The following is a 27,197-nucleotide window of genomic DNA, read 5'->3' as shown; positions in this document are numbered from 1 at the left end:
TAAAAACTAGACAAGAAAAATAAACATTTAAAACATTCTGCTCAAAAACTGTACTTAAATACATTTAAGACTAGCCTAACAAAGTAACTTACAGAACTCTCAGGAAGAACTTCTGGAGCTTAGTTATGAAAGCTGTTATTTTATCACCTATCTGATCACTGTGGGAGATCTATTCCTAAAATACACTTGGCCACTCGTGGGATCACATATTGTGCTTATCCATATTGTCTTTATTCACCTTAGCCTAACATCATCTCTGCATATTTAAAGTCATTTTCAGACTGTAGAATGGCAGACAATAATAATGAAGGGGATTTCCAGTTTCATTTATATATTCCCATCTGCTTACAATTCCTCTCGGGTAAGTCCATGATGTGAGAGTCTGATGGAGATGTTGAATAAGTAATGTGAAAGAAGCAAACTTAAAACTGTTGACATATGCCTCTTGTACATACCCAATACTTTCCAAAAGGGCAGTTTCCGTGGTTAGGACAAACTGGTACGTAGTCCCATACACAAAAGCAGCTTCCATGACTGCTCTGTGCTCTGAAGAGGAGACAAGACAGTTGGGAGACACAAGAAGTTAGTTTGTGTGACTCTCTTCTGAATATTGCCCTACACTGTTTTAGGCTCTATTATAAAGAAAAATTCCTGGTAGGGATCCCAGTCGGGAAAATGCAGGCAGTTAAAGAAATTAAGAGTTAACAGGAAATAGAAATGAGTTATACTTGAGAATATAACATATGACAAATCTGTGACAGTTTCTTCCTCGTAGTAGGGGAGAGTCTCTACAGAGACTAGGCATCCACCATCCAATTTTTATATGTTGTATTTTATCTATGTGTATGCCTGTGTATTGTTTCTGGCTTGGTTTTCTTTTAATCAAACTTATCCTTATACATAGTTTAAAAAGAAACAATTCTACAAAACATATTAAGAAAAACAACAATTTCTCCACCCCGCCCCACCCACCTCCACCCCATTTCCAATTCCCAAGGGACAGCTGCTTTCAATTCTTTTACTGTTTCTTTTGGTATTTACCTCCAAGTCTTTAAATGACATTCTTACACTCTTATTTCCTGATTTTTTAAAGTGTTATTAATATTATCTATTGACTTCCCACTATGGCAGATGATAACTTAGCTCTTTCCCAAAACCTCACTCCACAAACATGCACACTTCTATCCCCTCAATGATCCCAATATAGTTCTAATTTTTATTAGCTCAATTATCTGTATTTACATTGTCATAACTCAGTGTATACTATTTACAAGTGAGCCATAGAGTGCAAAATGAACGTTTCTCCTTTTTTGAGCAACTTTTTCACCAGTTATAACTTTTTAATTTGTTTAAATTTATTTCTAATTTATTTCTAAATTCTTCCACTACTGGCTAATGCTCTCAATACTTCAAATAGATCAGCACACTAGCAGTTCCCTCTTCTTATAGACATTTCTGGAGAGCCTACTGATTTACTGCATTACGGACTCCTGCGACTGGGCCTGCTGCAGAGCTTCTATCTTGGGAACTCACTACTCACTTCATCATCATCCTGGGAATTCTCTTACTCTTTCTCCTTTGTTGGGTCCTTTGTCCTGTTATCCACATCCTCTTGACTGATTTGCTCCCTTGCTCCCATTCTCTAGCACCTTCTTGTGAGAGGATATATGAAATACACATATTTTGTGACCTTACGCTTCTGAAAGTGTCTTTATTCTATATTGTAACTAATTGTAGTTGTCTGCATATTGAATTTTACGTTCAAGTCATTTCCCCTGAGAATTCTGAAAGCATTGCTCCATTTTCTTCAGTTTCTAGGGCTGCAACTGAGAAGTCCAATGCGATTCTGATTCTTGATCCTTTAACTGTATACTTTCTTTCTGGAAGCTTTTCGAACAGTGTTTGTTCCCAATATTCTGCACCTGCAAAATGAGATGCTCTGGTGTGGCTCTATATTCATCCATTATGCTGGGATTCAGTAAGCCCTTTCAATTCGGAAGCTCAAATCCTTTAGTCCTGGGAAATTTTCTCAAACTATTTACTTGAAGCATTTCTTCCTTTCCATTTTATTTTATTTTCCCTTTTCTCCTCACTGCCATTTCTAGGCAGTCATCTTCCTCACCCCCACTGAATCTTCTACCACGCAAGTCAAGTGTCATCAGAGTATTCCACTCACCATTCTGCCTTGGAGTCATCTACCACCCCAGCCAGAAACAACCCCCTTCATTCCACAAAAATAATTTAGCTTCTGTCACATTGTCATTCTCTCCAATACTATTTCCTCATAATCCTTGGTGATTTTATTATCCTCATAGATGATACTTGCCAATCCTAGCCTCTCAGTCTTTGGTCCTCTCTAGAGACTCCAGTGATCTCTCTTCAAGTCTACCTTAACCACCCGCTGCTATGGTCCCACACCAGGCCTTATAATTACCAATCACTTGCAAACCCCTCCAAAATCTCAAAGTCTAGCATTCCCCCAACCCTTTCCTTCCATAAACACATGCACCCTTCCATCTCCAGGTAACTCTGTCTAGCACATAATCCCCCAGGAACTACAGTCTTATCGTTTTCACTGTCCTCCACTCCTTCAGGTTTTCTCTTCCTTCTTAGCCCAGCTTACATTCCATGATCAGTCTTTATAATCACTCCCTTATCTGGCTAAAATGCAATCCAGGTTAAGTCAGATACTCTGCTTATTCTGTACTAAGTAAACATGGCTGCAGGGGGAAAAAAAAACAAAAACCTATTAGCATCACCACACTAATGATCTCACTTTATATATTTTTAAAAGATTTTATTTATTTATTTATTTATTTGAGAGAGAGAACACAAGCAGGGGAAAGGGCAGAGGGAGAGGATCTTAAGCAGACTCCTCACTTACACAGGGCACAATCCCACCACCCTGAGATCATGACCTGAGCCAAATCAAGAGTCCGACACTTAACCTACTGGGCCACCCAGGCACCCCATGATCTCACTTTAGATTACTGATATCAAATATTATTGCTGCCTGGCAACCATTCTTTTTTTTTTTTTTTTAAGATTTTATTTATTTATTTTAGAGAGAGAGAGAGCACAAGCTGGGGGTATGGGACAAAGGGAGGGGGAGAGAGAATCTTAAGCAGACTCCCCACTCATGGCGGAGCCCCACACAGTGCTCGATCTCAGGACCCTGAGACCATGACCTGAGCTGAAATCAAGAGTCAGACACTTAACAAGCACCAACCATTCTTTATTTTCAGGCCTTCTAAAACAACTATTTCATCTCTTCTCTCTTCAAACTATCTGATGATTTTATTTTTATTTCACTGAGAAAACATAGCCAATTACAAAAGCAAAACCAAAAAAAATTCCACAAGCATATTTATCTGCCCACTTAACAAAACTGATGCTCATATTCTCTGTCTTCCCTCCATTTACCATAGATGAATTTTCTGTGCTCCCAGCAAAGAACCACACCTACCCTCATTCACTAGATTTCATCGCTTCTTGTTGACTCAAAGATGTTGTTCCAGTAATTCTCCCTGCTTTTTCCTCCATGCTGTAGTTTATGCTTTCTACTGGATCTTTCTTGTCAACATACAAATATACTTCTTAAGAAATTCTTGGGCGCCTGGGTGGCTCAGTTGGTTAAGCGACTGCCTTCAGCTCAGGTCATGATCCCAGGGTCCTGGGATCGAGTCCCACATCGGGCTCCCGGCTCAGCGGGGAGCCTGCTTCTCCCTCTGACCCTCTCCTCTCTCATGCTGTTTCTCTCTCGCTCGCTCTCTAATAAATAAATAAATAAAATCTTTAAAAAAAAAAAAAAAAGAAATTCTTCACTTGACCTACATACTCTTCCAGTCACTGCCCATTTTCCTCCTTCCCTTAACAGCAAAATTTCTCTAATGAGTCTCCATATTCACAGTCCCCAGTTGCTCTCTACCTAGTCTCTTGTACCCCTATCAGGCATTTACCCCACTTTACAGAAACTGTGCTTGTCAAGGTCACCAACAAATTCCATAGTGCTAAGCATAATTAGGCCAACTGGCAGCTCTTACCCTAATTAACCTTTCAGCATCATTTGACACAACCGTTCATATCTCTTCCTTAAAACCCTATCTTCACTTTGCTTACAGGATATTCCTACCACACAGTCCATTCCTCCTGTCTCTTTATTCCATCTCACTTCAGTGACCTGTAGATGTTGACAGATCTGAACAGTTTAGTCTTCTCTTTCCCATCTAGCATCACTCACTTTGTGATCTCTTCTGGTCTCACAGCTTTATCCCCCAAATTTATAGCCCTAGTCTGTATCTCCACCATCAAATGCGGACTCATAGCATCCAACTACCTTGCTGACATATCTCCAAAGATGTCTACGGGGTATTTCACAAGTATGATGTCCAAATGTGAATTCCAGAGCTTCCTCTCCAAACTGTCTATTTTCAATCTACCCCACCTCAGTTATCAGCAATTTCACCTTTCAAGTAACTCAAGCTAAAACCCCAGAGCTACCGTGGTCTGTGCTATTTCTCTCTCACTCCACATCTAATATGTCAGCAAATTCAGTTAGTCCTACAACCAAAATACTGGCTGAGTTCAAATTTATTGCCACCTCCACTAACACCCTGATCCAAGCCACCCACCATCATCTCATCTCTCACCTCCCTTATTGCAATAACTTCCTAATTTTCCTTCCTTATTCTACTATTCCTCCTTCCAGCCTATTCCAAACACAGAAGTCAGACTGATCCTGTTAAAATACAAATCAGGGAGTTCTGGTTCCACTGTAGCAAGGTAAACTCTCTCTAGCTCATCCTTCTCATTGACGACAATTACAAACTATGTACAATAACCTGAGAACCCTGTAAAGTAAACAAAAACAAGCTAATTGTAGAGCATTATTTTACAAGTATATTAAATTTGTGGCATGCTATGTTGCCATCAAGCTTTATGTTTATTTTTTTTAAAGATTTTATTTATTTATTTGACAGAGAGACAGACAGAGAGAGAACACAAGCAGGGGGAGCAGCAGAGGGAGAGGGAGATGCAGGCTCTCTGATGAGCAGGGAGCCCAATGCAGGGCTTGATCCCGGGACCCTGGGATCATGACCTGAGCCAAAGGTAGATGCTTAACCGCTGAGCCATTCAGGTATCCCAAGCTTTATGTTTATAAAAATTGTGATTTCCAGTAAGTGATTTTATTTCATAGAGCATATACTATTTTAAAAATACCTTTAACATTTTATATTAACATGATCAAGTTAAAACCATTAACAAATGAAAGTCCTGAAATCATAACAATAATTTGTTCATAAGATGCTTATAAACTTCTTTACTACAAAATTACGTAATTTTACATATTACAGCTCAAGGTGATGCTGTCAAAATTATATATTTTTTTAAATCAGGAAAAAGTCATAAATAGCAAATGTTAAAATAAAACAGAAAACCATTGTCAATACTATCAAATACTGTAAACTACTATACCAGGTACCATGAGGACCATAAGGAAATAAAAATAGTAACTAACGCTTATAGGACACTCCTATACATCAGGAACTATTTTAATTATTTGAATTCATTTGGTCCTCACAATAACACTAAGAAGTAGGCATAGTTATTTTCACCATTTTATTGATTAGGAAACTAAAGTTACATAAGTTGTGCAAGGTCATAGTGTAAGTCATGGGGGCAGGGCATCTAACTAGGCAATCTGGCTATAGGGTTTTTGTTCAATCACATTACTAAGCTGCCTGCTTAAAGAAAGAAAACTTAATGGTAAGGATGCTATTTTAAGTCCTTCAACATACGCAGACAAGTGCAGAGGCACAACAAAGATTAAGAGAAAAGTTAAATACCTGGCGTTCCAATGGCTCTTACATAGGAGAATGCAATGTTGGCTTTTCCTTTCAGAGCATTTTCTATGTTCTGAAGGTCTTCCAGAGTGGTAATATATTTTACTTCATTAAAAAGAAGAGCACTGAAATAAACAGAGATGTTATTGGTAGAAGAACCTGATACGTAGTTATTTAATATGTATTTTCAGTAAGTTAAAGAACCTAATCAAAAAGAGAAACTTAACTCTTTTGAACAAAGTATCAGTAGTAAGAACCTAAGCACTTTTTAAAAAGATTTTATTTATTTGAGAGAGAGAGAGAGAGAGAGCATGTCTGAGCACAAGCAGGTGGAGGGGAAGAGGGAGAGGGAGAAACAGACTCACTGCTGAGCAGGGAGCCTGATGCGGGGCTCAATCCCAGGACCCTGGGATCATGACCTGAACCCAAGGCAGACGCTCAACCAACTGAGCCCACCCAGGCACCCCAGAACCTAAGCATTTTAATATTGAATTAAAATCACTCTCTCAATCATTTGTCTCTACCTGAGAACATCAGCCAGGAACAGTTGCGAGAAATGGTGCTCCTTCTCCATCACAACTACCTTAATGTACTTAAGTTGTATTCACTAATATCCTACTTTGGCCCAATAATCCCGTAAACATCTCTCAGCCTTGAACATATTTGAACCCTTTACACGTCTAAACTGAAGGCTCTTTTCCACAGCATACAAGGCTCTGCATGACCTACTTCTCCAACTCCATTTTGTTTTACCATTTCTCATGTCTACCATACTTTAGGCACACCTCAAGGCCTTTGCACACACAGTTCTCTTTGCTGAAAACTACTCTCTCTGCTCCTTCTCATGTATCTGGTCTTAGTTTAAACATCACTGCCTCAGAGAAACCTACCCTGTTGGTCCTCTGTAATTAGGTCTGTAGCATTTTTCTCTTTAATTTCACACTACTTGATCCTTTGTAGCACTTATCACAATTTGCAATTGCTTATATATTTATTTACTTGTTTATGCCTGCATCTTTTATTAAAACTGTTACCTTCCTGAGTCAGGGCCTTGCATATTTTAATCACTATAATAACTTAGAATAGAGCCTAGTACATTCTAAGCAATCAATATTTGTTGAATGAATGAAAGAAAAAGCAGGGTAGGAATTATTTATTCCCATTCATTTGAAGAAATGCAAATCCAAAACATGGAATTGAGGAGCCAGGAATAGAACATAAAACAGGTCTCTTTGTTCCTAATTCAGTGATCTTTCCACCTGACCATAATTCTTCCAGATCATCTTTTCAATGTGTAGATCAGACTAATTAATCATATTTCTTCATCCAAAAGAATTTCCTTTTTAAATTTTCTACTTCTATATAAATTATCTATCCCTAACAGCTCATCCCACTTAATCCTCCATATGCATGTGTGTGTGTGTATGTGTGTGTGTGTATGTGTATTTTTTAGGCTAAACTTCAAGGATTTTTAAAAACTGTTCCAAGTCCATATACTTAAATAATCAAACTGTCTCCAATAAATTAGTCAACCATAGTTTCCTTTTATGGAAAACACGGCACTTTCTGAGAATACAACAGTTCTCAAACTTTTTGGTCTCAGGATCCTTTGTACCTTTAAAAATCACTGAACTCCTCAAAGAGCTTTTTTTTATGTAGGTTACCTGTATTTGTAGTTACCAAAATAGAAATTAAAACAGCAATTTAAAAATATTTGTTAATTCTTTAATAATAAACACCACTGCATATTAACACTCTATGTAAAACTAACTAAATTTTCCAAAACAAAAGAAAAATCTGGTGATAAGAGTGGCATTGTTTTATATTTTTGCAAATCTCTTTACTATTTGGGCTAAATAGAAGACAGCTGGATTCTCATATCTGTGTCTTCACTCAATCTGTTGTGACATCACACAACACATCATATAGCCTCTGGAAACTGAATTCATAAGAGAATGAAAATGAAAAAGGCAAATAAGGTCTTAGTATTACTATAAAACTATTGTGACTTAATGGATACCCTGAAATAGGTGCCCTAAATTACACTGGCTTACATATTTACCTATACATTATAGATTTCTTCAATTTTTTTTGAAGAAATGTAAAACTTAATCTTCTGTAATTCCCAGGGCTCTTTAAAAGAAATATTTACTGAGCAGTACTATTTGCTAGATATTTTCACATGTTTTCATTTAAATCCTCAATGGTATTATTTAAATATTTTTTTGGTAAAAACTGTGCTATTTTATTTTAAACATATCGTTTACAAAAAAAAAAATCAATGATTACTACCTTTTTACACTCTCAGATTCCTTAATATGGACAGACCTTCCTGTTGAAATATCCCCTTACAGTTTCAGTCAAGGAGTGTATCATGACCACCAGGGCTCCCTCCATGTGGTTTAGTTTGTAATCAACATAGTATTCCTGGGGAGACATGGCAGCCATCTGATGCATGGTCCATTTCTGCTTTTGCTTCCTGCACTCGTGACAAAGCACTATCTGAGCTGCCTGAAGCTGGCTAGGAAACACTTTCAGGAGACAGAGAGCACCAGGACCACGATGAGGCAGGAGAAGATGAGGGCCATGGTGCCTGTGACCACCTTGTGGATCTGCATGGTGTTATCAGCATGCTTTCTGGGGGGAGAGCGATAGTAGCCAGCTCCTACGTGCCATCGAGCTGCCCCTCCCTGCCGTCAGCAAGTATGGTGGCCGGACTGGCTGGGAGCCCAGGTCACTGTGGTTGTGACGGCCCAGAGCAGATGGCCGCTGTGGACTTGGCCCCAACCTCGAAGAGGCAGAAGGTGCACACGGCATCTAGGATGTCTTTGCCCTGCACGTACTCCCGACTGGCACGCTGCTATTTGTCACCATAGCACCCCTGGAAGCTGTGGAGCCATGAGGCCAGGCCGCACACATTGCGTCCACAGTCCCATAGGTTCCTGGCCAGGATGATGCTCATCAATGACTTCCAAGAGTTGAGGATCCAGGGCTCAATGTAGATGAGGCGGTTGGAGTCCAGCTGCAGAGACCGCAGGTGCGGCAAGGTCTCAAACACATGGGGCTCCATGTATTTGATCTTATTGCCCAACAGGTCCATTTTCTCCAAGTTCCAAACCCAGTCCAGTGAACTAGCCACAATGGCCACCTTGTCCCTCTTCAGGCAGAGGGAGTGTAGGGAGATGAGGCATGGGAGGTGGGCGAAGTTCACTTTGACCAAGTCGGTGTGTTCCAGGTGCAGCTCAGTGAGATTGAACAAGTCAGCAAAAGAGTTGCACGCCAGACTCCAGCTGACTGTATCTGATCTAAATATTCTTTATTATACACACATGGAACAACCTGAGGGATTATGTAACCTGTCCAGATCAGAGTGGTAGTCACAGGTAGAGCTGAGATTCAAATCCAGGTCTTCTGACACTGAGGCCAGAACTTTCTAAACTATGTTTAGTACTGACCACTCATAAATGGGAAACCAGGTGAAAAGGGAGGCAACTAATGAATGGCAGGGGAGTCTCGGTGGCAACCTGGGTTGTTTGTTGCTTATACATTTTGGCTAACCTGTCCAGAATTACCCTTGAAATATTTCAGTCCAGAGGGAGAGGACATCTAGTGAACTTAATTGGACTAGCACATAAATTCTAGGCTTGGAAATTACATCTGCCCATTTATCTTTATTGCTCTAGCAGATCTAATCCACTTGCTTCAAAAATCCTATCTGGGAGTACAAATCTCCCTAACCTTGTTTCTCAGTAAAACTGGCAAATATAGGGGTGCCTGGGTGGCTCAGTCGGTTAAGCGGCTGCCTTTGGCTCAGGTCATGATCCCAGGGTCCTGGGATCGAGTCCCGCATTGGGCTCCCTGCTCTGCGGGGAGCCTGCTTCTCCCTCTCCATCTGCCTGCTTCTTTGCCTACTTGTGCTCTCTCTCTCTCTGTCAAATAAATAAATAGAATCTTAAAAAAAAAAAACTGGCAAATATAAATTAACAAAAGCCAACGTTTGGGGGGCACCTACCACATGTCAGGCATAGTACAAAGCACTCCACGGTAGTGGCAATTTTATCAGTCTGGGGACTGCCCAGCTCTGAACTCTCTTTTGCTTTGGGGATTTCCGGTTTTCTATGTCTTCACAGTGGGCAGAGCCCAAATCCCCCCACGAAAGCTAATAATATCATAAATTTGCTCTTCTAGGCTCCCTGCTGCAAGGCACGGCCATATGACCCAGAATCACTTGCCTGACATTCTGGATCAGGAGCCAGTGATGTAAAGAATAAGGGACAGTACAGAATTATTTCAAGAAGCAGTAGAGCAATAGTCAGCTTTAAAAGCAGGAGTGACAACAGTGTCAATGACAGCCCAGCACAGGTGAGGCAAGCTGTCGCATCTGACACTCAGCACTAATGCAGCCATCGCTCCCAGACTAGTTGTGGGTCATGCTTTTGACTCTAATTTAGAACTGTATTAACTCTGAGTCCAGTTCTCCAGCCCTTCTAGCAAGCCTGAGATTTCTATATCCACTCCAAATCCTTTTCTGCTTAAGCCAGTCAGACCCAGATTTTTAGGCTTTTAACTAAAAACACTCAGAAATGCACTCAGTCTTGCTTAATTTTCATAGCAACCATCTGAGATCCGTACTATCATTAACTCCATTTTAGAGATAAGGTCACGGGGCTCTCTTAGAGAGGTTACCTTGCCTAATGTCCCAAAGCTCATTAAGTAGTCATTATCCATGAGGTAATAATAACCAAAACTAATGACATTCATAATCTAATGACCTCCGTGATTGTTCCCAGTGGCTTCCTAGCTTTAACACATTTTTAATGTTAATTTCTAGAATATGGGGACATGCAGGGATCTCTAGGATCCATTCACAAGCCTGTGCTCCTTCACTCTAGTCACAAAGAGGAGAACTCCTGACAGAAATGGGTAAAAGGAAAAGCCTGTCTTGGCATTTTCTTGTTTAATGATGGGGTGAAACAGTCTGGAGCTGCTCTGACCTTGGAAGCTCTTCCCGCCCCAGAAAGGCCTTCCTTTTCTTTGGCATGCTTTTCCTGAGACCCTCCTATCAAAACTATAATATGGCCCAGAACTGAACCGGTGCCAAAAAAAAAAAAAAAAAAAAAGCAAGGAAGGAAAGGAGAGGAAAGGAAGAAACTGAAGAGTCTACTTGATCCTGCTTTTGGAGCAGCAGGCCGTTCAGCCTTTTTTCAGAAAAAAAAAAAAAAAGACTATTTTTACATTAGGTTTGGGTCATTATTCCTAAAAAGCAGTAAAAAGGAAATGTTACCTTCCATTTTGCCATACCAAATCCTTATTAAAAAAAAAAAAATTTTTTTCTTAAAAGAAAGAAAGAAAAAAAGGGGAGGGGAAGGACGAAAAACAACACTGGGAGAGGAACAAATTACTTTTATCTAAATTAATTACATTGTGACTGGGCAGATCCATGTATAAAATGAAATATCCCAAAATATTTATTAAGCATTTTCTAAATTAATACAGTTAAAATAACAAACAGAAGCCACCTCTGAAATATAAATGGAGAGTACAAGTAATAACAAATTCACAAATACACAAATATGGGTCTTATCCTTTTTGTCGTATATTGTATATTCTCCTATTAGCTTACTCCTTATAAAACTGTATCACCAGAAACAATCTTGCAGGCTTGTAACATGAAAGGATTTCTGCTTCTCCCATTTTTAACAACCAAAGAGTGAAGCTTCCAAATTCACTCATCCATCAATCCAATATTTTATGAACACCTAATACATGTCATGCATAGTGCTATGCATTGGTATAAGGACTTGGTATAAAAGGGCACCGTATGGGGAAATAATCACTTCTACCAGTTAACATAGAGCTGTGAGGAATTCAAATCCAAGAAAGTAATTTTTTATTACAATTTCCCAGTAAAAAGTATGTCACTACCAAACAGGAACCCACCTGACAATACTGTGCACTAACAAACCTGACACAGATAAAAGAACAAGCAATAGCCAAACCTATTAAGACAGGACCAGCATGGGTGCAGTTTAGGATCTTAGAGGAAGACACTAAGAGTAGCTTTTTCCAGAGGTTCTATAATAACGTCACCTTAAGACTTAATAGCCTGGCTTGGCAATAATGTATTAAAGGACAAAATATTAGCAGAAATTATGATAGTTGAAAATAACTCCCCTAATATTTGAAGTTCATATTTTAATAAGTAGTATGTTAATTTAAAGGGAAAGAAACCACTTTGTGACAAAACACTGCCACAAGAATACCAAGTACCACATTTTAATGAAGAGTTCATGAGCTTTCATTGTTTCTTATAGTCCTGTATAATCTTTCCTTTTGCATCATTTGATGGTGTTTAGGAATCAACAATGACTATAAGGATGGTCCTTCTTTGCAACTGCTACCTCACTGCAAATATCACAGCAACTATCACAGCATGAACTCGCATGAACTCACTTCTGTTAGTGCTGTGTGTGAAACAGAACATCTGAATTTGGATTCCTTTTTTTTTTTTTCTTAATTGCAAAAGGAGACTTCCTGCATTTACACAGAAAAAAGCAACTAACACTCATAGAGTACTGGCTAAAACCCACAATTTATTTTCACAGGCATTACCTTATTTGATCTTCACAACAATCTCATGAGGTTGCAATCGTAACATTTAAAAAAGAGGAAAACCAGAAAAGATAAATTGCTCAGATCACACTATGGAAAATCAGGAATGGGGACTCAAATCCTCAGTAAATCCTGACTTCTTCATATATCATACAACTTTGCAATCCACATTTGAGATTATAGTGCCTTAATCTCCTATCCTCTACCTGACCTGCCTCACACTGGTTAGATATATGATATTCTCAATCAACAAATAAAGATTAGTTACTATTTTAACTCTTTTTCTAAATATCACCCTTTTTTATCCAGAAGCTGGGAATAAAATTTTCCTTATATGGTTATCAAACCACTCAATTCCACCAGTTTTAACTATGTATATTTTAGAAAACAGGGCTAAGAACTTTTAGACTATAAATCCCAATTCTCAATTTAAATTTTATTTATTTTGCAAATTGGTAACAATTTCCATATGGTTCAAAACACAAGGTACGTTTGTAGTGAAGAGTTGAGTCTACCTATACGCCTTCCCCCAATCCCAGCTTCCCCATTCCCTTCCTGTAAACCAATATTATCAGTTTCCTGTGAACCTTGAATATGTATGCCATATACATATAAGCCATAAACATGTATTTATATGTGTCTCTGTTACAAGACAATGCTCCCTGGATTTCTCAGTGTTCCTACACAGTCCAAGTCTCCTACAGATGAAATCTAGCATGACATAACATTGGAGGTTGTCTCCTCTGCACCTTCTAAGCTTGCCTCCTTTCTCTGAAGCCACAAGCTCCCATTCAAGGAGCAATAAAACCTTTCCTATCCTCCCTGAAGCCAAAGGTTAAATTTAGGAGCAGAGATCTTCTCCTGCCCCAGAGAGGATCTGTTTACTTTCAGAGAAAAAAAATAAGCTGAGCAACCACTCTACCTCTAGAAAGAAAGATTAGATGTGTCAGCTCTTATAGAAGCTCAGAGATTCACGGGCCCCTGGGTGGCTCAGTTGGTTAAATGTCTGCCTTCGGCTCAGGTCATGATCCCAGGATTCTGGGATCGAGCCCCCACATCAGGGCTCCCTGCTCAGCGGAAAGCCTGCTTCTACTTCTCCCTCTGCTGCTCCCCCTGCTTGTGCTCTCTCGAGCTCTCTCAAAAAAATAAATAAAATCTAATAAAAAAAAGAAGCTCAGAGAGTCATAATTTCAGAGTTCTCCTTCTCCAAACCTCGCTATAAGTCCAGGTGTAAGCATATGGCTCTCACCTTTTGCTCTATGGAGAACCAGGTAAGGAGGACCTAGTACTACCATGCTACCCTAGCTGCTGTCACTGCTCTGTGGTCTGACTTCTGATTCACAGCCCTAGTGTTTCTGCAATTATATATACAAGTAGGGTAACATCAGAGACCCTTCAGAGATCTAGACTTAATAATACCTGCCATCTTACATACATGGTGCTGTGCTACTCTCGAAAAGACTTGCTTTATTTCACTTAATATATCCTGAAATATCAATGCAAGGAAAAAAAATTTTCTGAGAGTGAGCAAACACCCATGCACGCTCATGTGTGCCCACACACACATGTGCACAAGTAGGGGTGGGGGAGAGGGAGAGAGAGAATCTTAAGGAGGCTCCACACCCAGCACAGAGCCGAGCATCGGGCTCGACCCTGAGATCATGACCTGGAGCCAAAATCAATAGTCAGAGGCTTAACTGACTGAGCCACCCAGGCGCCCCAATGTAGGAAAATTTTAATAGACCAATATGTCAGTATATTTTTAATCAATGGTATTTTAGGAGTATTTTAAATATCTTACCAAAAAACACTACTTAACTGGCCATAACGGTCCAAAAATAGATAAAGCTTACCCTAACTTTATATGTATTATTCTATTCTTAGATTTTTACTAACTTAATCTTTCTCCTAAACACAATTTTCCTATATTCAGAGAATAAAAGTTAGCTAAAACCTTGATCTTTTCTGTTGCCAAAGAAGCAAAGTTCAAATATAATTGCAGATCGCTGATCTCAATGAAAACATTCTACATAAAGAACAAATTCAAACGCTTTGAAGAAAAAAGTAACAGCATGGGTTTACACATTTTTAAAAAGCAAGCCAAATAAAGCAATATAAATATTCTCAAATGCAAGTTTTGAGTATATATACAAGTATTTTGAGAAATATAAAAACAATATAATCTACAAATATTTTTTCTTCTTGATTACAAGGCTAAGAAGTGGATTTGAGTCACAAATAACTGAAAAATTAATTGAAATTAACATATTTGAATAAATGCCAGTAAGCTTTGGCTCATCAGTTTATTGCCTAATAAAATGCTTAACTTAAACTTAGAAGACTTATTTATATATAACTATATACCTCCTATATAATATACTTGCATATATAAATATATATATATATACACAGATATAGCTTATATATTTAGTATCAGATAATGGTGTCTTAGAAAAAAAGACAAAGCTCTTATATATATATTAATATCAAATAACAGTGTCTTATGAAAAAAACTTAAGGATATAAACAAAAATAAATAACTAGCTCTAGGAAATGGGATTATGAAGAATTTTAGGTGGGCTTTTCATGGCTTTCTATATTTTTCATGCATTCTACAATAAAGGTATTATTACTGTAATCTAACTAGTTTGTTTTTCCAGTCTTCTTTAAAATAATAAAAATTCAGTAAGGTCAAAGGACATAAACTTAATACATATAATTATAATTATACATTATACTTCTATCTTTCCCATACACATATATTATACATACATATACACACATAAAATATTAATATGTGTATGCTAGGAGACAATGAAAGAAAAGAACCCATTTACAATAGAAACTAAAGAGATAAAATACCTAGCAATATATTTAAGTGTCCAGTCATAAATGATGAAAGCATTAAAACTCTACTGGAGGTCACAAAAGAAAAGCTGAACAAATGGAAAGACATCAGGTCTGGGATGGAAAGATTCATTATAAAGATGTCAATTGTCCCTAAAAACAAATTTATAAATTTAATGCCAGTAGGATTTAGTCAGGGAGGGGGAGAAAGTGGACAAGCTAATTTTAAATGTCATATGTAAACAAAACGAACAAGCAATTCTGAAAACAGAAATATGAAGGGGCTGGACCTTCATATTATAAAGCCTCAATAATTAAAGCAACGGTACTAGTATGTATGTATACATATACACATGAGAGTTTAGTATAAAAGGTAATGTCTTGAATAGTAAAGAGATTCACTAACCTCAGTTGTATTGAGACAACTGTGTAGCTACCTGGCTAGTATAGAGCTAAATCCATCCCTATACTAGTTAAATTCCAAACATCAAAGCTTTATGTTTAAAACTGAAACCACACAAATAGAGTCTCATCTTTGACAAAGGAGAAAAAGCAATTTAATGAAGAAAGGATAGCTAAAACAACTGGACATCCACATGCAAACAAATGAAATTAGACACCGGCTTTACACTTTCACAAGAGTAACTCAAATGAATCATAGATCTAAATGTAAAACATACAAACTTCTATAAAACTTATAGAAGATAATATAGAAGAAAATCTTGGTGACCTCGGATTTGGCAACGAATTTTTGGATACAACACTGAAAGTACAATCCATAAAGAAAAAATTGTTAAGCTGGACTTCATTATTATTATTAAAAACTCCTGCTTTGTCAAAGACACTGTTAAGAGAATGAAAAAAAGCCACGCCTGGGAGAGAATATTTGCAAAATGTCTAATAAAGAATTTGTATTCAAGATACACAAAAGAACTCTTAAATGGTGTTGGGAAAACTGGATAGCTACATGCAAAAGAATAAAACTGGACCACTATATTATACCATGTACCAAAATAAAATGGATTAAAGACCTGGAATGTAAGACCTGGAACATAAAATTCCTGGAAGAAAACATAGGCAGTAAGCTCTTTCATATCTGTCTTAGCAATATTTTTTTGGACAGCAAAAAGCAAAACAAGCTAAAACAAACAAATGGGAGTATATCAAACTAAAAAGCTTTTACACAGCGAAGAAAATCATAAGGAAAAGACAACCTCTTGAATGGAAGAAGATATTAGCAAATTGTACATCCAATAAGGAGTTGGGGGCAGAGCAAAATGGCGGAGGAGTAGGAGACCTGGATTTCCTCTGGTCTCAGGAATTCAGCTGGATAGGGATCAAACCATTCTGAACACCTACAAACTCAACAGGAGATCGAAGGAAAGAATAGCAATTCTCTGAACAGAAAAGCAACCACTTTCTGGAACGTAGGACGGGCGGAGAAGTGAATCCGAGGTGATATTCGGCAGGATAGATGGCGGGGGAGGGGGCCTCTGTCAGTCACTCTGGCAAGTGATAGAGCCGCGGAGCACAAAATTGGAACTTTTAGAAGTCGGCTCTGCTGAGGGACATTGTTCCAGTGGCTAAGTGGGGGGTAAAACCCTCATGGGACAGTGTGGTCTCAGGACCCTTGGGGTCACAGAAAGACCGGGGGTGCCTGAGTGCGGCAGAGCTCCCAGGTATCAGAGCAGGGAAGCCGGCTGCAGAGACAGAGCCGAGGAGAGGGCTCTCAGCTCGGGGCTGCCATAAACCGTGATCCGTGGCACAGTCGGGCCACTGCTCCTCCAGCAGGGACCCAACAAGTGGCAGATCCGGGGAGACTCCCCTTCCTCCCCCGGGAGGAGCGGCGCGGGAGCGCACCGCAGGGATCTGCTGGGTTTGGAGACTCCAAACCGAGTCAGGTGCCAGAGATAGAAATGCTCTGTCACGGGCCGGGTGAGCACAGAGTGTGGCTGGAGACCGGGGAGACGGGAGCGACTGACTGCTTTTCTCTGGGGGCTCACTGAGGAGTGGAGCCCCAAGTTCTCGGCTCCTCCGGGGCGGAGACTGGGAGGCCCCCATTTTCACTCTCATCCTCCAAAGCTGTAGGGAAAGCGTGCAGGGAACAAAAGCTCCCGAGAGCAAATCCGAGCAGATTACCTAGCCCAGACCGGGCAAGGGTGGGGCAATTCCGCCTCCGGCAAAGACATTTGGGAACCACAGCCAACAGGCCCTTCCCCCAGAAGATCAGTGAGAACAGCCAGCCAAGACCAAGTTTACCAGTCAATGAGAATGGCAGAACTCCAGCACTAGGGGAATAATGCACATAGAATCCATGGTTTTTTTACCATGATTCTTTAGTCTTTCAAAGTTAATTTTTTTAACTGTCTTTTTTTTTTTTTTAATTTTTCTTTTTCCCTTTTTCAACCAACATCTTATCAATCTCCTTTTTAAAAAACATTTTTATTTTTCATTTTTAGAGTCATATTCTATACCTTCATAGTAGTTACCCTTATTTTTGGCGTATATATATATAAGTTGTTCTCTCTTTAAAATTTTGAGATAGTTTCTTCTAACAGATCAAAATATACCCTAAATCTCTAGTGTATGGTTTTGTTCTACTCTCCTGACTGATCACATACTCTCCCTCCTTTTTTTTTTTAAATCCTCTTCTTTCTTTTTTCAAACAACTTATCAATTCTTTTTCTAAAATTTTTTATAATTTTCATCTTTACAATCATATTCCACCCCTTCATCATATCAACCCTTATTTTTGTACATATATAAGTTTTTCTTTCTTTAAAATTTTGGGAGGCACTTTCTAACAGACCAAAATACACCCAAAATCTAGTGTGTGGCACTGATCTATGCACCAACCTGATATTTTTTTTTTAAAGATTTTATTTATTTATTTGAGAGAGAGACTGAGAGAGAGAGAGCACATGAGAGGGGGGAGGGTCAGAGGGAGAAGCAGACTCCCTGCCGAGCAGGGAGCCCGATGCGGGACTCGATCCCGGGACTCCAGGATCATGACCTGAGCCGAAGGCAGTCGCTTAACCAACTGAGCCACCCAGGCGCCCCTGATCATATTTGATCATATTCTGTTTTTTTGTTTGTTTTGTTCTGTTTTTGTTTGTTTTTATCTTTTTCTTTTTCCTTTCTTTCCCTTTCCTTTCCCCCAGCTTCAGGTCTTTTCTGATTTGTTTAGAGTATATTTTCTGGGGACGTTGTTACCCTGTTAGCATTTTGTTCTCTCATTAATCTATTCTCCTCTAGACAAAATGACAAGACGGAAAAAATTACCTCAACAAAAAGAACAAGAGATAGTACCTACTGCCAGGGACCTACTCAATACGGACATTAGTACGATGTCAGATCAAGAGTTCAGAATCATCACTTTAAAGATACTAGCTGGACTTGAAAAAAGCATGGAAGATATTAGAGAAACACTTTCTGGAGAAAGAAAAGAACTAAAATCTAACCAAGTCGAAATCAAAAAGGCTATTAATGAGGTGCAATCAAAAATGGGGGTGCTAACTGCTAGAATAAATAAGGCAGAAGAGGGAATCAGTGATATAGAAGACCAAATGATGGAAAATAAAGAAGCTGAGAAAAAGAGAGATAAATAACTCCTGGATCACGAGGGCAGAATTCGAGAGCTAAGCGATACCATAAGACGAAACAACATTAGAATAAGTGGGATCCCAGAAGAAAGAGAGAGAGGGGCAGAAGGTATATTGGAGCAAATTATAGCAGAGAACTTCCCTAATTTGGGGAAGGAAACAGGCATCAAAATCCAGGAGGCACAGAGAACTCCTCTCAAAATCAATAATAATAGGTCAACACCCCGACATCTAATAGTAAAACTTAGGAGTTTCAGAGACAAAGAGAAAATCCTGAAAGCAGCTTGGGAGAAGAGATATGTAACCTACAATGGTAGAAACATTAGATTGGCAACAGACCTATCCACAGAGACCTGGCAGGCCAGAAAGGACTGGCAGGATATGTTCAGAACATGAAAGGAGAAAAATATGCAGCCAAGAATACTATAACCAGCTGGCTGTCATTGAAAATAGAAGGAGAAATAAAAAGCTTCCAGGACAAACAAAAACTAAAGGAATTTGCAAACACAAAACCAGCCCTACAAGAAATATTGAAAGGGGTCCTCTAAGCAAAGAGAGAGCCTAAAAGCAACATAGACCAGAAAGGAACACAGACGATATACAGTAACAGTCACCTTACAGGCAATACAATGGCACTAAATTCCTATCTTTCAATAGTTACCCTGAATGTAAATGAGCTAAATGCCCCAATCAAAAGACACAGGCTATCAGATTGGATTAAAAAACAAGACCCATCGATATGCTGTCTGCAAGAGACTCATTTTAGACCCAAAGACACCCCAGATTGAAAGTGAGGGGGTGGAAAACCAGTTACCATGCTAATGGACACCAAAAGAAAGCTGGGGTGGCAATCCTTATATCAGACAAATTAGATTTTAAACCAAAGACTGTAATAAGAGATGAGGAAGGACACTATATCCTACTTAAAGGGTCTATCCAACAAGAACAATTGTAAATAATCTATACCCCTAATATGGGAGCAGCCAATTATATAGGCAAATTAATAACAAAAGCAAAGAAACACATCAACAACAATACAATAATAGTAGGGGACTTTAACACCCCCCTCACTGAAATGGACAGATTATCTAAGCAAAAGATCAGCAAGGAAATGAAGACTTTAAATGACAGATTGGACCAAATGGACTTCACAGATATATTCAGAACATTCCATCCCAAAGCAACAGAATACACATTCTTCTCTAGTGCCCATGGAACATTCTCCAGAATAGATCACATCCTAGGTCACAAATCAGGTCTCAACCGGTACCAAAAGATCAGGATTATTCCCTGCATATTTTCAGACCACAATGCTTTGAAACTAGAACTCAATCACAAGAGGAAAGTCAGAAAGAACTCAAATACATGGAGGCTAAAGAGCATCCTACTAGAGAATGAATGGGTCAACCAGGAAATTAAAGAAGAATTAAAAAAATTCATGGAAACCAATGAAAATGAAAACACAACTGTTCAAAATCTTTGGGATGCAGCAAAAGCAGTCCTAAGAGGCAAGTACATGGCAATACAAGCCTTTCTCAAGAAACAAGAAAGGTCTCAAGTACACAACCTAACCCTACACCTAAAGGAGCTGGAGAAAGAACAGCAAATAAAGCCTAAACCCAGCAGGAGAAGAGAAATAATCAAGATCAGAGCAGAAATCAATGAAATAGAAACCAAAAGAACAGTAGAACAGATCAATGAAACTAGGAGCTGGTTCTTTCAAAGAATTAACAAGATTGATAAACCCCTGGCCAGACTTATCAAAAAGAGAAGAGAAATGACCCAAATCAACAAAATCATGAATGAAAGAGGAGAGATCACAACCAACACCAAAGAAATACAAACAATTATAAGAACATATTATGAGCAACTCTATGCCAGCAAATTAGGTAACCTGGAAGAAATGGATGCATTCCTAGAGATGTATCAACTACCAAAACTGAACCAGGAAGAAATAGAAAACCTGAACAGACCTATAACCACTAAGGAAATTGAAGCAGTCATCAAAAATCTCCCAACAAACAAAAGCCCAGGGCCAGATGACTTCCCAGGGGAATTCTACCAAACATTTAAAGAATTAATACCTATTCTTCTGAAACTGTTCCAAAAAATAGAAATGGAAGGAAAACTTCCAAACTCGTTTTATGACGCCACCATTACCTTGATCCCCAATACAAAGACCCCATCAAAAAGAAGAGTTACATACCAATATCCTTGATGAACATGGATGCAGAAATTCTCACCAAAATACTAGCCATAGGATCCAACAGTACACTAAAAGGATTATTCACCACGACCAAGTGGGATTTATCCCTGGGCTGCAAGCTGGTTCAACATCCGCAAATCAATCAACGTGATACAGTACATTAACTAAAGAAAGAACAAGAATCATATGATCCTCTCAATTGATGCAGAAAAAGCATTTGACAAAGTACAGCATCCTTTCTTGATCAAAACTCTTCAGAGTATAGGGATAGAGGGTACATATCTCAATATCATAAAAGCCATCTATGAAAAACCCACAGCGAATATCATTCCCAATGGAGAAAAACTGAGAGCTTTCCCCCTAAGGTCAGGAACACGGAAGGGATGTCCACTATCATCACTGCTATTCAGCATAGTATTGGAAGTCCTAGCCACAGCAATCAGACAACAAAAAGAAATCAAAGGCATCCGAATTGGCAAAGAAGAAGTCAAACTCTCACTCTTTGCAGATGATACGATACTTTATGTGGAAAACTCAAAAGACTCCACCCCAAAACTGCTAGAACTCATACAGGAATTCAGTCAAGTGGCAGGATATAAAATCAATGCACAGAAATCAGTGGCATTCCTATACACCAACAACAAGACAGAAGAAAGAGAAATTAAGGAGTCGATCCCATTTACAATTGCACCCAAAACCATAAGATACCTAGGAATAAATCTAACCAAAGAGGCAATGGATCTGTACTCAGAAAACTATAAAATACTCATGAAAGAAATTGAGGAAGACACAAAGAAATGGAAAAACATTCCATGCTCATGGATTGGAAGAACAAATATTGTGAAGATGTCAATGCTACCTAGAGCAATCTACACATTCAATGCAATCCCCATCAAAATACCATCCACTTTTTTCAAAGAAATGGAACAAATAATCCTAAAATTTGTATGGAACCAGAAAAGACCCCGCATAGCCATAGGAATGTTGAAAAAGAAAAGCAAAGCTGGCGGCATCAAAATTCCGGACTTCCAGCTCTTTACAAAGCTGTCATCATCAAGACAGTACGGTACTGGCACAAAAGCAGACACATAGATCAATGGAACAGAACAGAGAGCCCAGAAATGGACCCTCAACTCTATGGTCAACTCATCTTTGACAAAGCAGGAAAGAATGTCCAATGGAAAAAAGACAGTCTCTTCAACAAATGGTGCTGGGAAAATCGGACAGCCACATGCAGAAGAATGAAACTGGACCATTTCTTTACACCACACACAAAAATAGACTCCAAATGGTTGAAAGACCTAAATGTGAGACAGGAGTCCATCAAAATCCTAAAGGAGAACACAGGCAGCAACCTCTTCGACCTCAGCCACAGCAACTCCTTCCTAGAAACATCGCCAAAGGCAAGGGAAGCAAGGGCAAAATGAACTATTGGGACTTCATCAAGATAAAAAGCTTTTGCACAGCAAAAGAAACAGTCAACAAAACCAAAAGACAACTGACAGAATGGGAGAAGATATTTGCAAATGACGTATCAGATAAAGGGCTAGTATCCAAAATCTATAAAGAACTTCTCAAACTCAACACCCGAAGAACAACTAATCCAATCAAGAAATGGGCAGAAGACATGAACAGACATTTTTCCAAAGAAGACATCCAAATGGCTGACAGACACATGAAAAAGTGCTCAATATCGCTCGCCATCAGGGAAATCCAAATCAAAACCTCAATGAGATACCACCTCACACCAGTCAGAATGGCTAAAATTAAGTCAGGAAACGACAGATGTTGGCGAAGATGCGGAGAAAGGGGAACCCTCCTACACTGTTGGTGGGAATGCAAGCTGGTGCAACCACTCTGGAAAATAGTATGGAGGTTCCTCAAAAAGTTGAAGATAGAGCTACCACATGATCCAGCAATTGCACTACTGGTTATTTACCCCAAAGATACAAATGTAGGAAGGGGTACGTGCACCCCGATGTTTATAGCAGCAATGTCCACAATAGCCAAACTGTGGAAAGAGCCAAGATGTCCATCAACAGATGAATGGATAAAGATGTGGTATATATATATATATACACATACACAATGGAATATTATGCAGCCATCAAAAGGTATGAGATCTTGCCATTTGCAACAATGTGGATGGAACTGGAGGGTGTTATGCTGAGCGAAATAAGTCAATCAGAGAAAGACATGTATCATATGACCTCACTGATACGAGGAATTCTTAATCTCAGGAAACAAACTGAGGGTTGCTGGAGTGGGGGTTGGGGTGGGAGGGATGGGGTGACTGGGTGATAGACATTGGGGAGGGTATGTGCTATGGTGAGCGCTATGAATTGTGCAAGACTGTACCTCTGAAACAAATAATACATTATATGTTAAGAAAAAAAAAAGAAGATAACAGGAGGGGAAGAATGAAGGGGGGGAAATGGGAGGGGGAGACGAACCATGAGAGACTATGGACTCTGAAAAACAGGGTTCTAGAGGGGAGGCGGGTGGGAGGATGGGTTAGCCTGGTGATGGGTATTAAAGAGGGCATGTTCCTCATGGAGCACTGGGTGTTATGCACAAACAATGAATCATGGAACACTACATCAAAAACTAATCATGTAATGTATGGTGATTAACATAATAAAAAAATTTAAAAAAATAAGGAGTTAATATCCAAAATATATAAAGGACTTATACAACTTAATATCAAAAAAAACCCCAAATAACCCAATTAAAAAATGGGCAGAGGACTTGAATAGACATTTTTCCAAAGAAGACATACAGATAGCCAACAGGTGCATGAAAAGATGCTCAACATCACTAATCATCAAGGAAATGCAAATCAAAACCACAATATTACCTCACACTTGTCAGATTGGCTATTATCAAAATGATTAAAAAAAAAAAAAACTGCTCTTGAGGATATAGAGAAAAAGGATCCCTTGTACACTATTGGTGGGAATGTAAATTGGTATAGCCAATATGGAAAACAGTATGGAAGTTCCTCAAAAAATTACAAATAGAACTACCATATGATCCAGCAATCCTACTTGTGGGTATTTATCTGAAGGAAACAAAAACACCGATCTGTAAAAATATATGCACTTCTATATTCATTGCAGCATTATTTACAATAGCCAAAATATAGAAGCAATCTAAGTATCTATGGATGAATGGATTTTAAAAAAATGTGATACACACACACACATACACACAATGTAGTATTAGTCATAAAACAGAATGAAATCTTTTTTTTTTAAAGATTTTTTATTTATTTATTTTAACAGAGACAGAGAGAGAGACAGCGGGAGAGGGAACACAAGCAGGGAGAGTGGGAGAGTGAGAAGCAGACTTCCCGCCAAGCAGGGAGCCCAACGCAGGGCTCGATCCCAGGACCCTGGGATCATGACCTGAACCGAAGGCAGTCGCTTAACCAACTGAGCCACGCAGGCACCCAAAACAGAATGAAATCTTACCATTTGAGATAACATGGATGGACCTAGAGTGTATTCTGCTAAGTGAAGGAAGTCAAACAGAGAAAGACAAATACTGTATGATTTCACTTACATGTGGAATCTAAAAAACAAAAGAACAAAACAGACTCAAGGTAGGAGGGGTTGAGGGCAAAATAGGTGAAGGGGATTAAAAGGTACAAACTCTCAGTTATAAAATAAAGTCATGGGCTGCATGGAGCACTGGGTGTTATATGAAAACAATGAATCGTGGATCACTACATCAAAAACTAATGATGTATGGTGATTAACATAACATAATAAAATAAAATTAAAAAAAAAAATAAAGTCATGGAAAGAGAAATCCATTGGTTTGATGAGAATCTGCAAGACCATGAGGTTCTTGATCTGTGCAGGGTATTAATGTGTAAAAGCTGCCTATTCCAGGATTTCTCTAGAGGCTGGCAAGAGTCCTGAACCAGTTGTCACTTCTACCTTGCTGGTCTGACAGGCTTGGGAATGTCCAAGCCTTAGGACCCACTTTCCTTTCTTACCCAGTGTTTTCCTGCCAGAACACTGTGGACTGTTAATTGCTGTGAGCTGGAAAACAGTTTGCATTTACAACTATAAATTTATTCATCCTTTTAACTTATGTAAGGCTTTTGTACCCAATTCTCAATTCTTTAATATGACAGTAAATTTTGATTTTCTACTGTCATGAGAAAACATTAGGCCCCAGCAAAGCATCATTGTGTGAGGAAAATAAAGTGCTGCAGCAAAGAAAATAAAAAATAGAAAAATAAAGTCATGGAGATGTAATGTACAACATGGTGACAGTAGTCAACGGTATTATAATAATTTTACACGGTGACAGATGGCAATTGTTGAAATAATTTTGCAACGTATAAAAACATCAAATCACTATTATGTACACCAAACACTAATAGGCTATTGTGTGCCAATTATACTTCAGTAAAAAAAATAATAAAATTAAAAAATAAAGATTCTTGGTTGTCAAAAACACAAAACTTCAACAATAACAGAACAATCTAATTAAAATATGGGCAAAAGATGGGGCACCTGGGTGGCTCAGTCAGTTAAGCATCCAACCCTTGATTTTGCTCAGGTCATGATCTCAGGGTTGTATGACTGAGCCCCGTGTAGGGCTCCATGCTCAGCAGGGAGTCTGCTTGAGATTCTCTCTCTCTCCCTCTCCCTCTGCCCCTCCACCCCTCTAAAATAATTTTTTTTTTTTAGTTTTTGATGTAATGTTCAATGATTCATTAGTTACGTATAACACCCAGTGCTCATCACCACACGTGCCCTCCTTAATACCCATCACCTGGTTACCCCATCCCCCCACTGAAACCCTCAGTTTGTTTCCCAGAGTCCAGAGTCTCTAATGGTTTGTCTCCCTCTCTGATTTCTTCCCATTCAGTTTTCCTTCCTTCCCCTGTGGTCCTCTGCAATATAAAACAGAGGACCATAAATACATCTTTAAAAAAAAACAAAAATATAGGCAAAAGATCTGAATAGATATTCCACCAAAGAAAATACACAGATGGAAAATAAGGATATTAAAAGATGCACAACATCATATGTAATTAGGAAATTGCAAAATAAAACAATGAGATATTACAACTGGAATGGTTAAAATTAAAAAAAAAAAATTGACAATACCAAATGCTGACAAGGATGTGGAACAACAGGAACTCACTCACTCATTGTAGGTGTGTATGCAAAAGAGTAGCAGCCACACTGCAAGACAGCTTGGCAGTTTCTTACAAAGCTGAACATAATCCTCCCATATGATCCAGAAATCACATCCCTAAGTATTTACCCAAATGAGTTAAAAACTACATCCATACAAAAAAAACCTACACAGGAACATTTATAGAAGCTTTATTCATAATTGCCAAAACTTGGAATCAACCAAGATGTCTTCAATAGGTGAACATATAAACAAACACTGGTATAACCATACAATGGGATACTATTCAGTGACCAAAAGAAATGAGCCATCCAGAAGAAATAAACAGACATTACCCCAAAGAAGACATCCACATGTCCAAGAGACACATGAAAAGATGCTCAACATCACTCATCATCAGGGAAATGCAAATTAAAACTACAGTGAGATATCTGTTAGCTATCTCACACCTGTTAGAATGGCTAAAATAAAAAAACACAAGAAACAGGGGTGCCTGGGTGCCTCAATTAGTTGTGTCCAGACTCCTGATTTTGGCTCAGGTCAAGATCTCAGGGTCATGAGATCAAACCTGGTGCTGGGCTCTGCACTGGGCATGGAGCCTGCTTAAGATTCTCTCTCTCGGGGCACCTGGGTGGCTCAGTTGGTTAAGCAACTGCCTTCGGCTCAGGTCATGATCCCGGAGTCCTGGGATCAAGTCCCACATCGGGCTCCCTGCTCAGTGGGGAGTCTGCTTCTCCCTCTGATCCTCCCCCCCTCATGCTCTCTGTCTCCCATTCTCTCTCTCAGATAAATAAATAAAATCTTAAAAAAAAAAAAGATTCTCTCTCTCCCTCTCTCTCTGCCCCTCCCCCACTCTCTCTTTCTCTCTCTCCCTCAAAATAAATAAATAAATAAACACAAGAAACAAGTGTTGGCAAGTATGTGGAG

General features: G+C 38.9%; 1 protein-coding gene and 1 pseudogene across 1 annotated transcript in view; both read right to left on the bottom strand.

Annotated features, from left to right (window-relative positions):
- TXNDC16 (thioredoxin domain containing 16) overlaps positions 1–27,197 on the bottom strand; it is a 120,573-nt gene that overhangs the window by 73,772 nt on the left and 19,604 nt on the right. Inside the window, exons 5-6 of the mRNA XM_021701456.1 lie at positions 5,847–5,968; positions 456–546 (exon numbers count right to left, since the gene is read on the bottom strand). Of these exons, the coding sequence (XP_021557131.1) occupies positions 456–546; positions 5,847–5,968 (213 nt within the window). The remainder of the gene's footprint in view (positions 1–455; positions 547–5,846; positions 5,969–27,197) is intronic.
- LOC110590535 lies at positions 8,157–13,750 on the bottom strand (annotated as a pseudogene).

This window comes from Neomonachus schauinslandi, chromosome 9, assembly GCF_002201575.2.
Source record: "Neomonachus schauinslandi chromosome 9, ASM220157v2, whole genome shotgun sequence".
NCBI classification, from domain to species: domain Eukaryota; kingdom Metazoa; phylum Chordata; class Mammalia; order Carnivora; family Phocidae; genus Neomonachus; species Neomonachus schauinslandi.
Note: the sequence above shows the minus strand (reverse complement) of the source record. Positions and strands in the feature narration are given on the sequence as shown.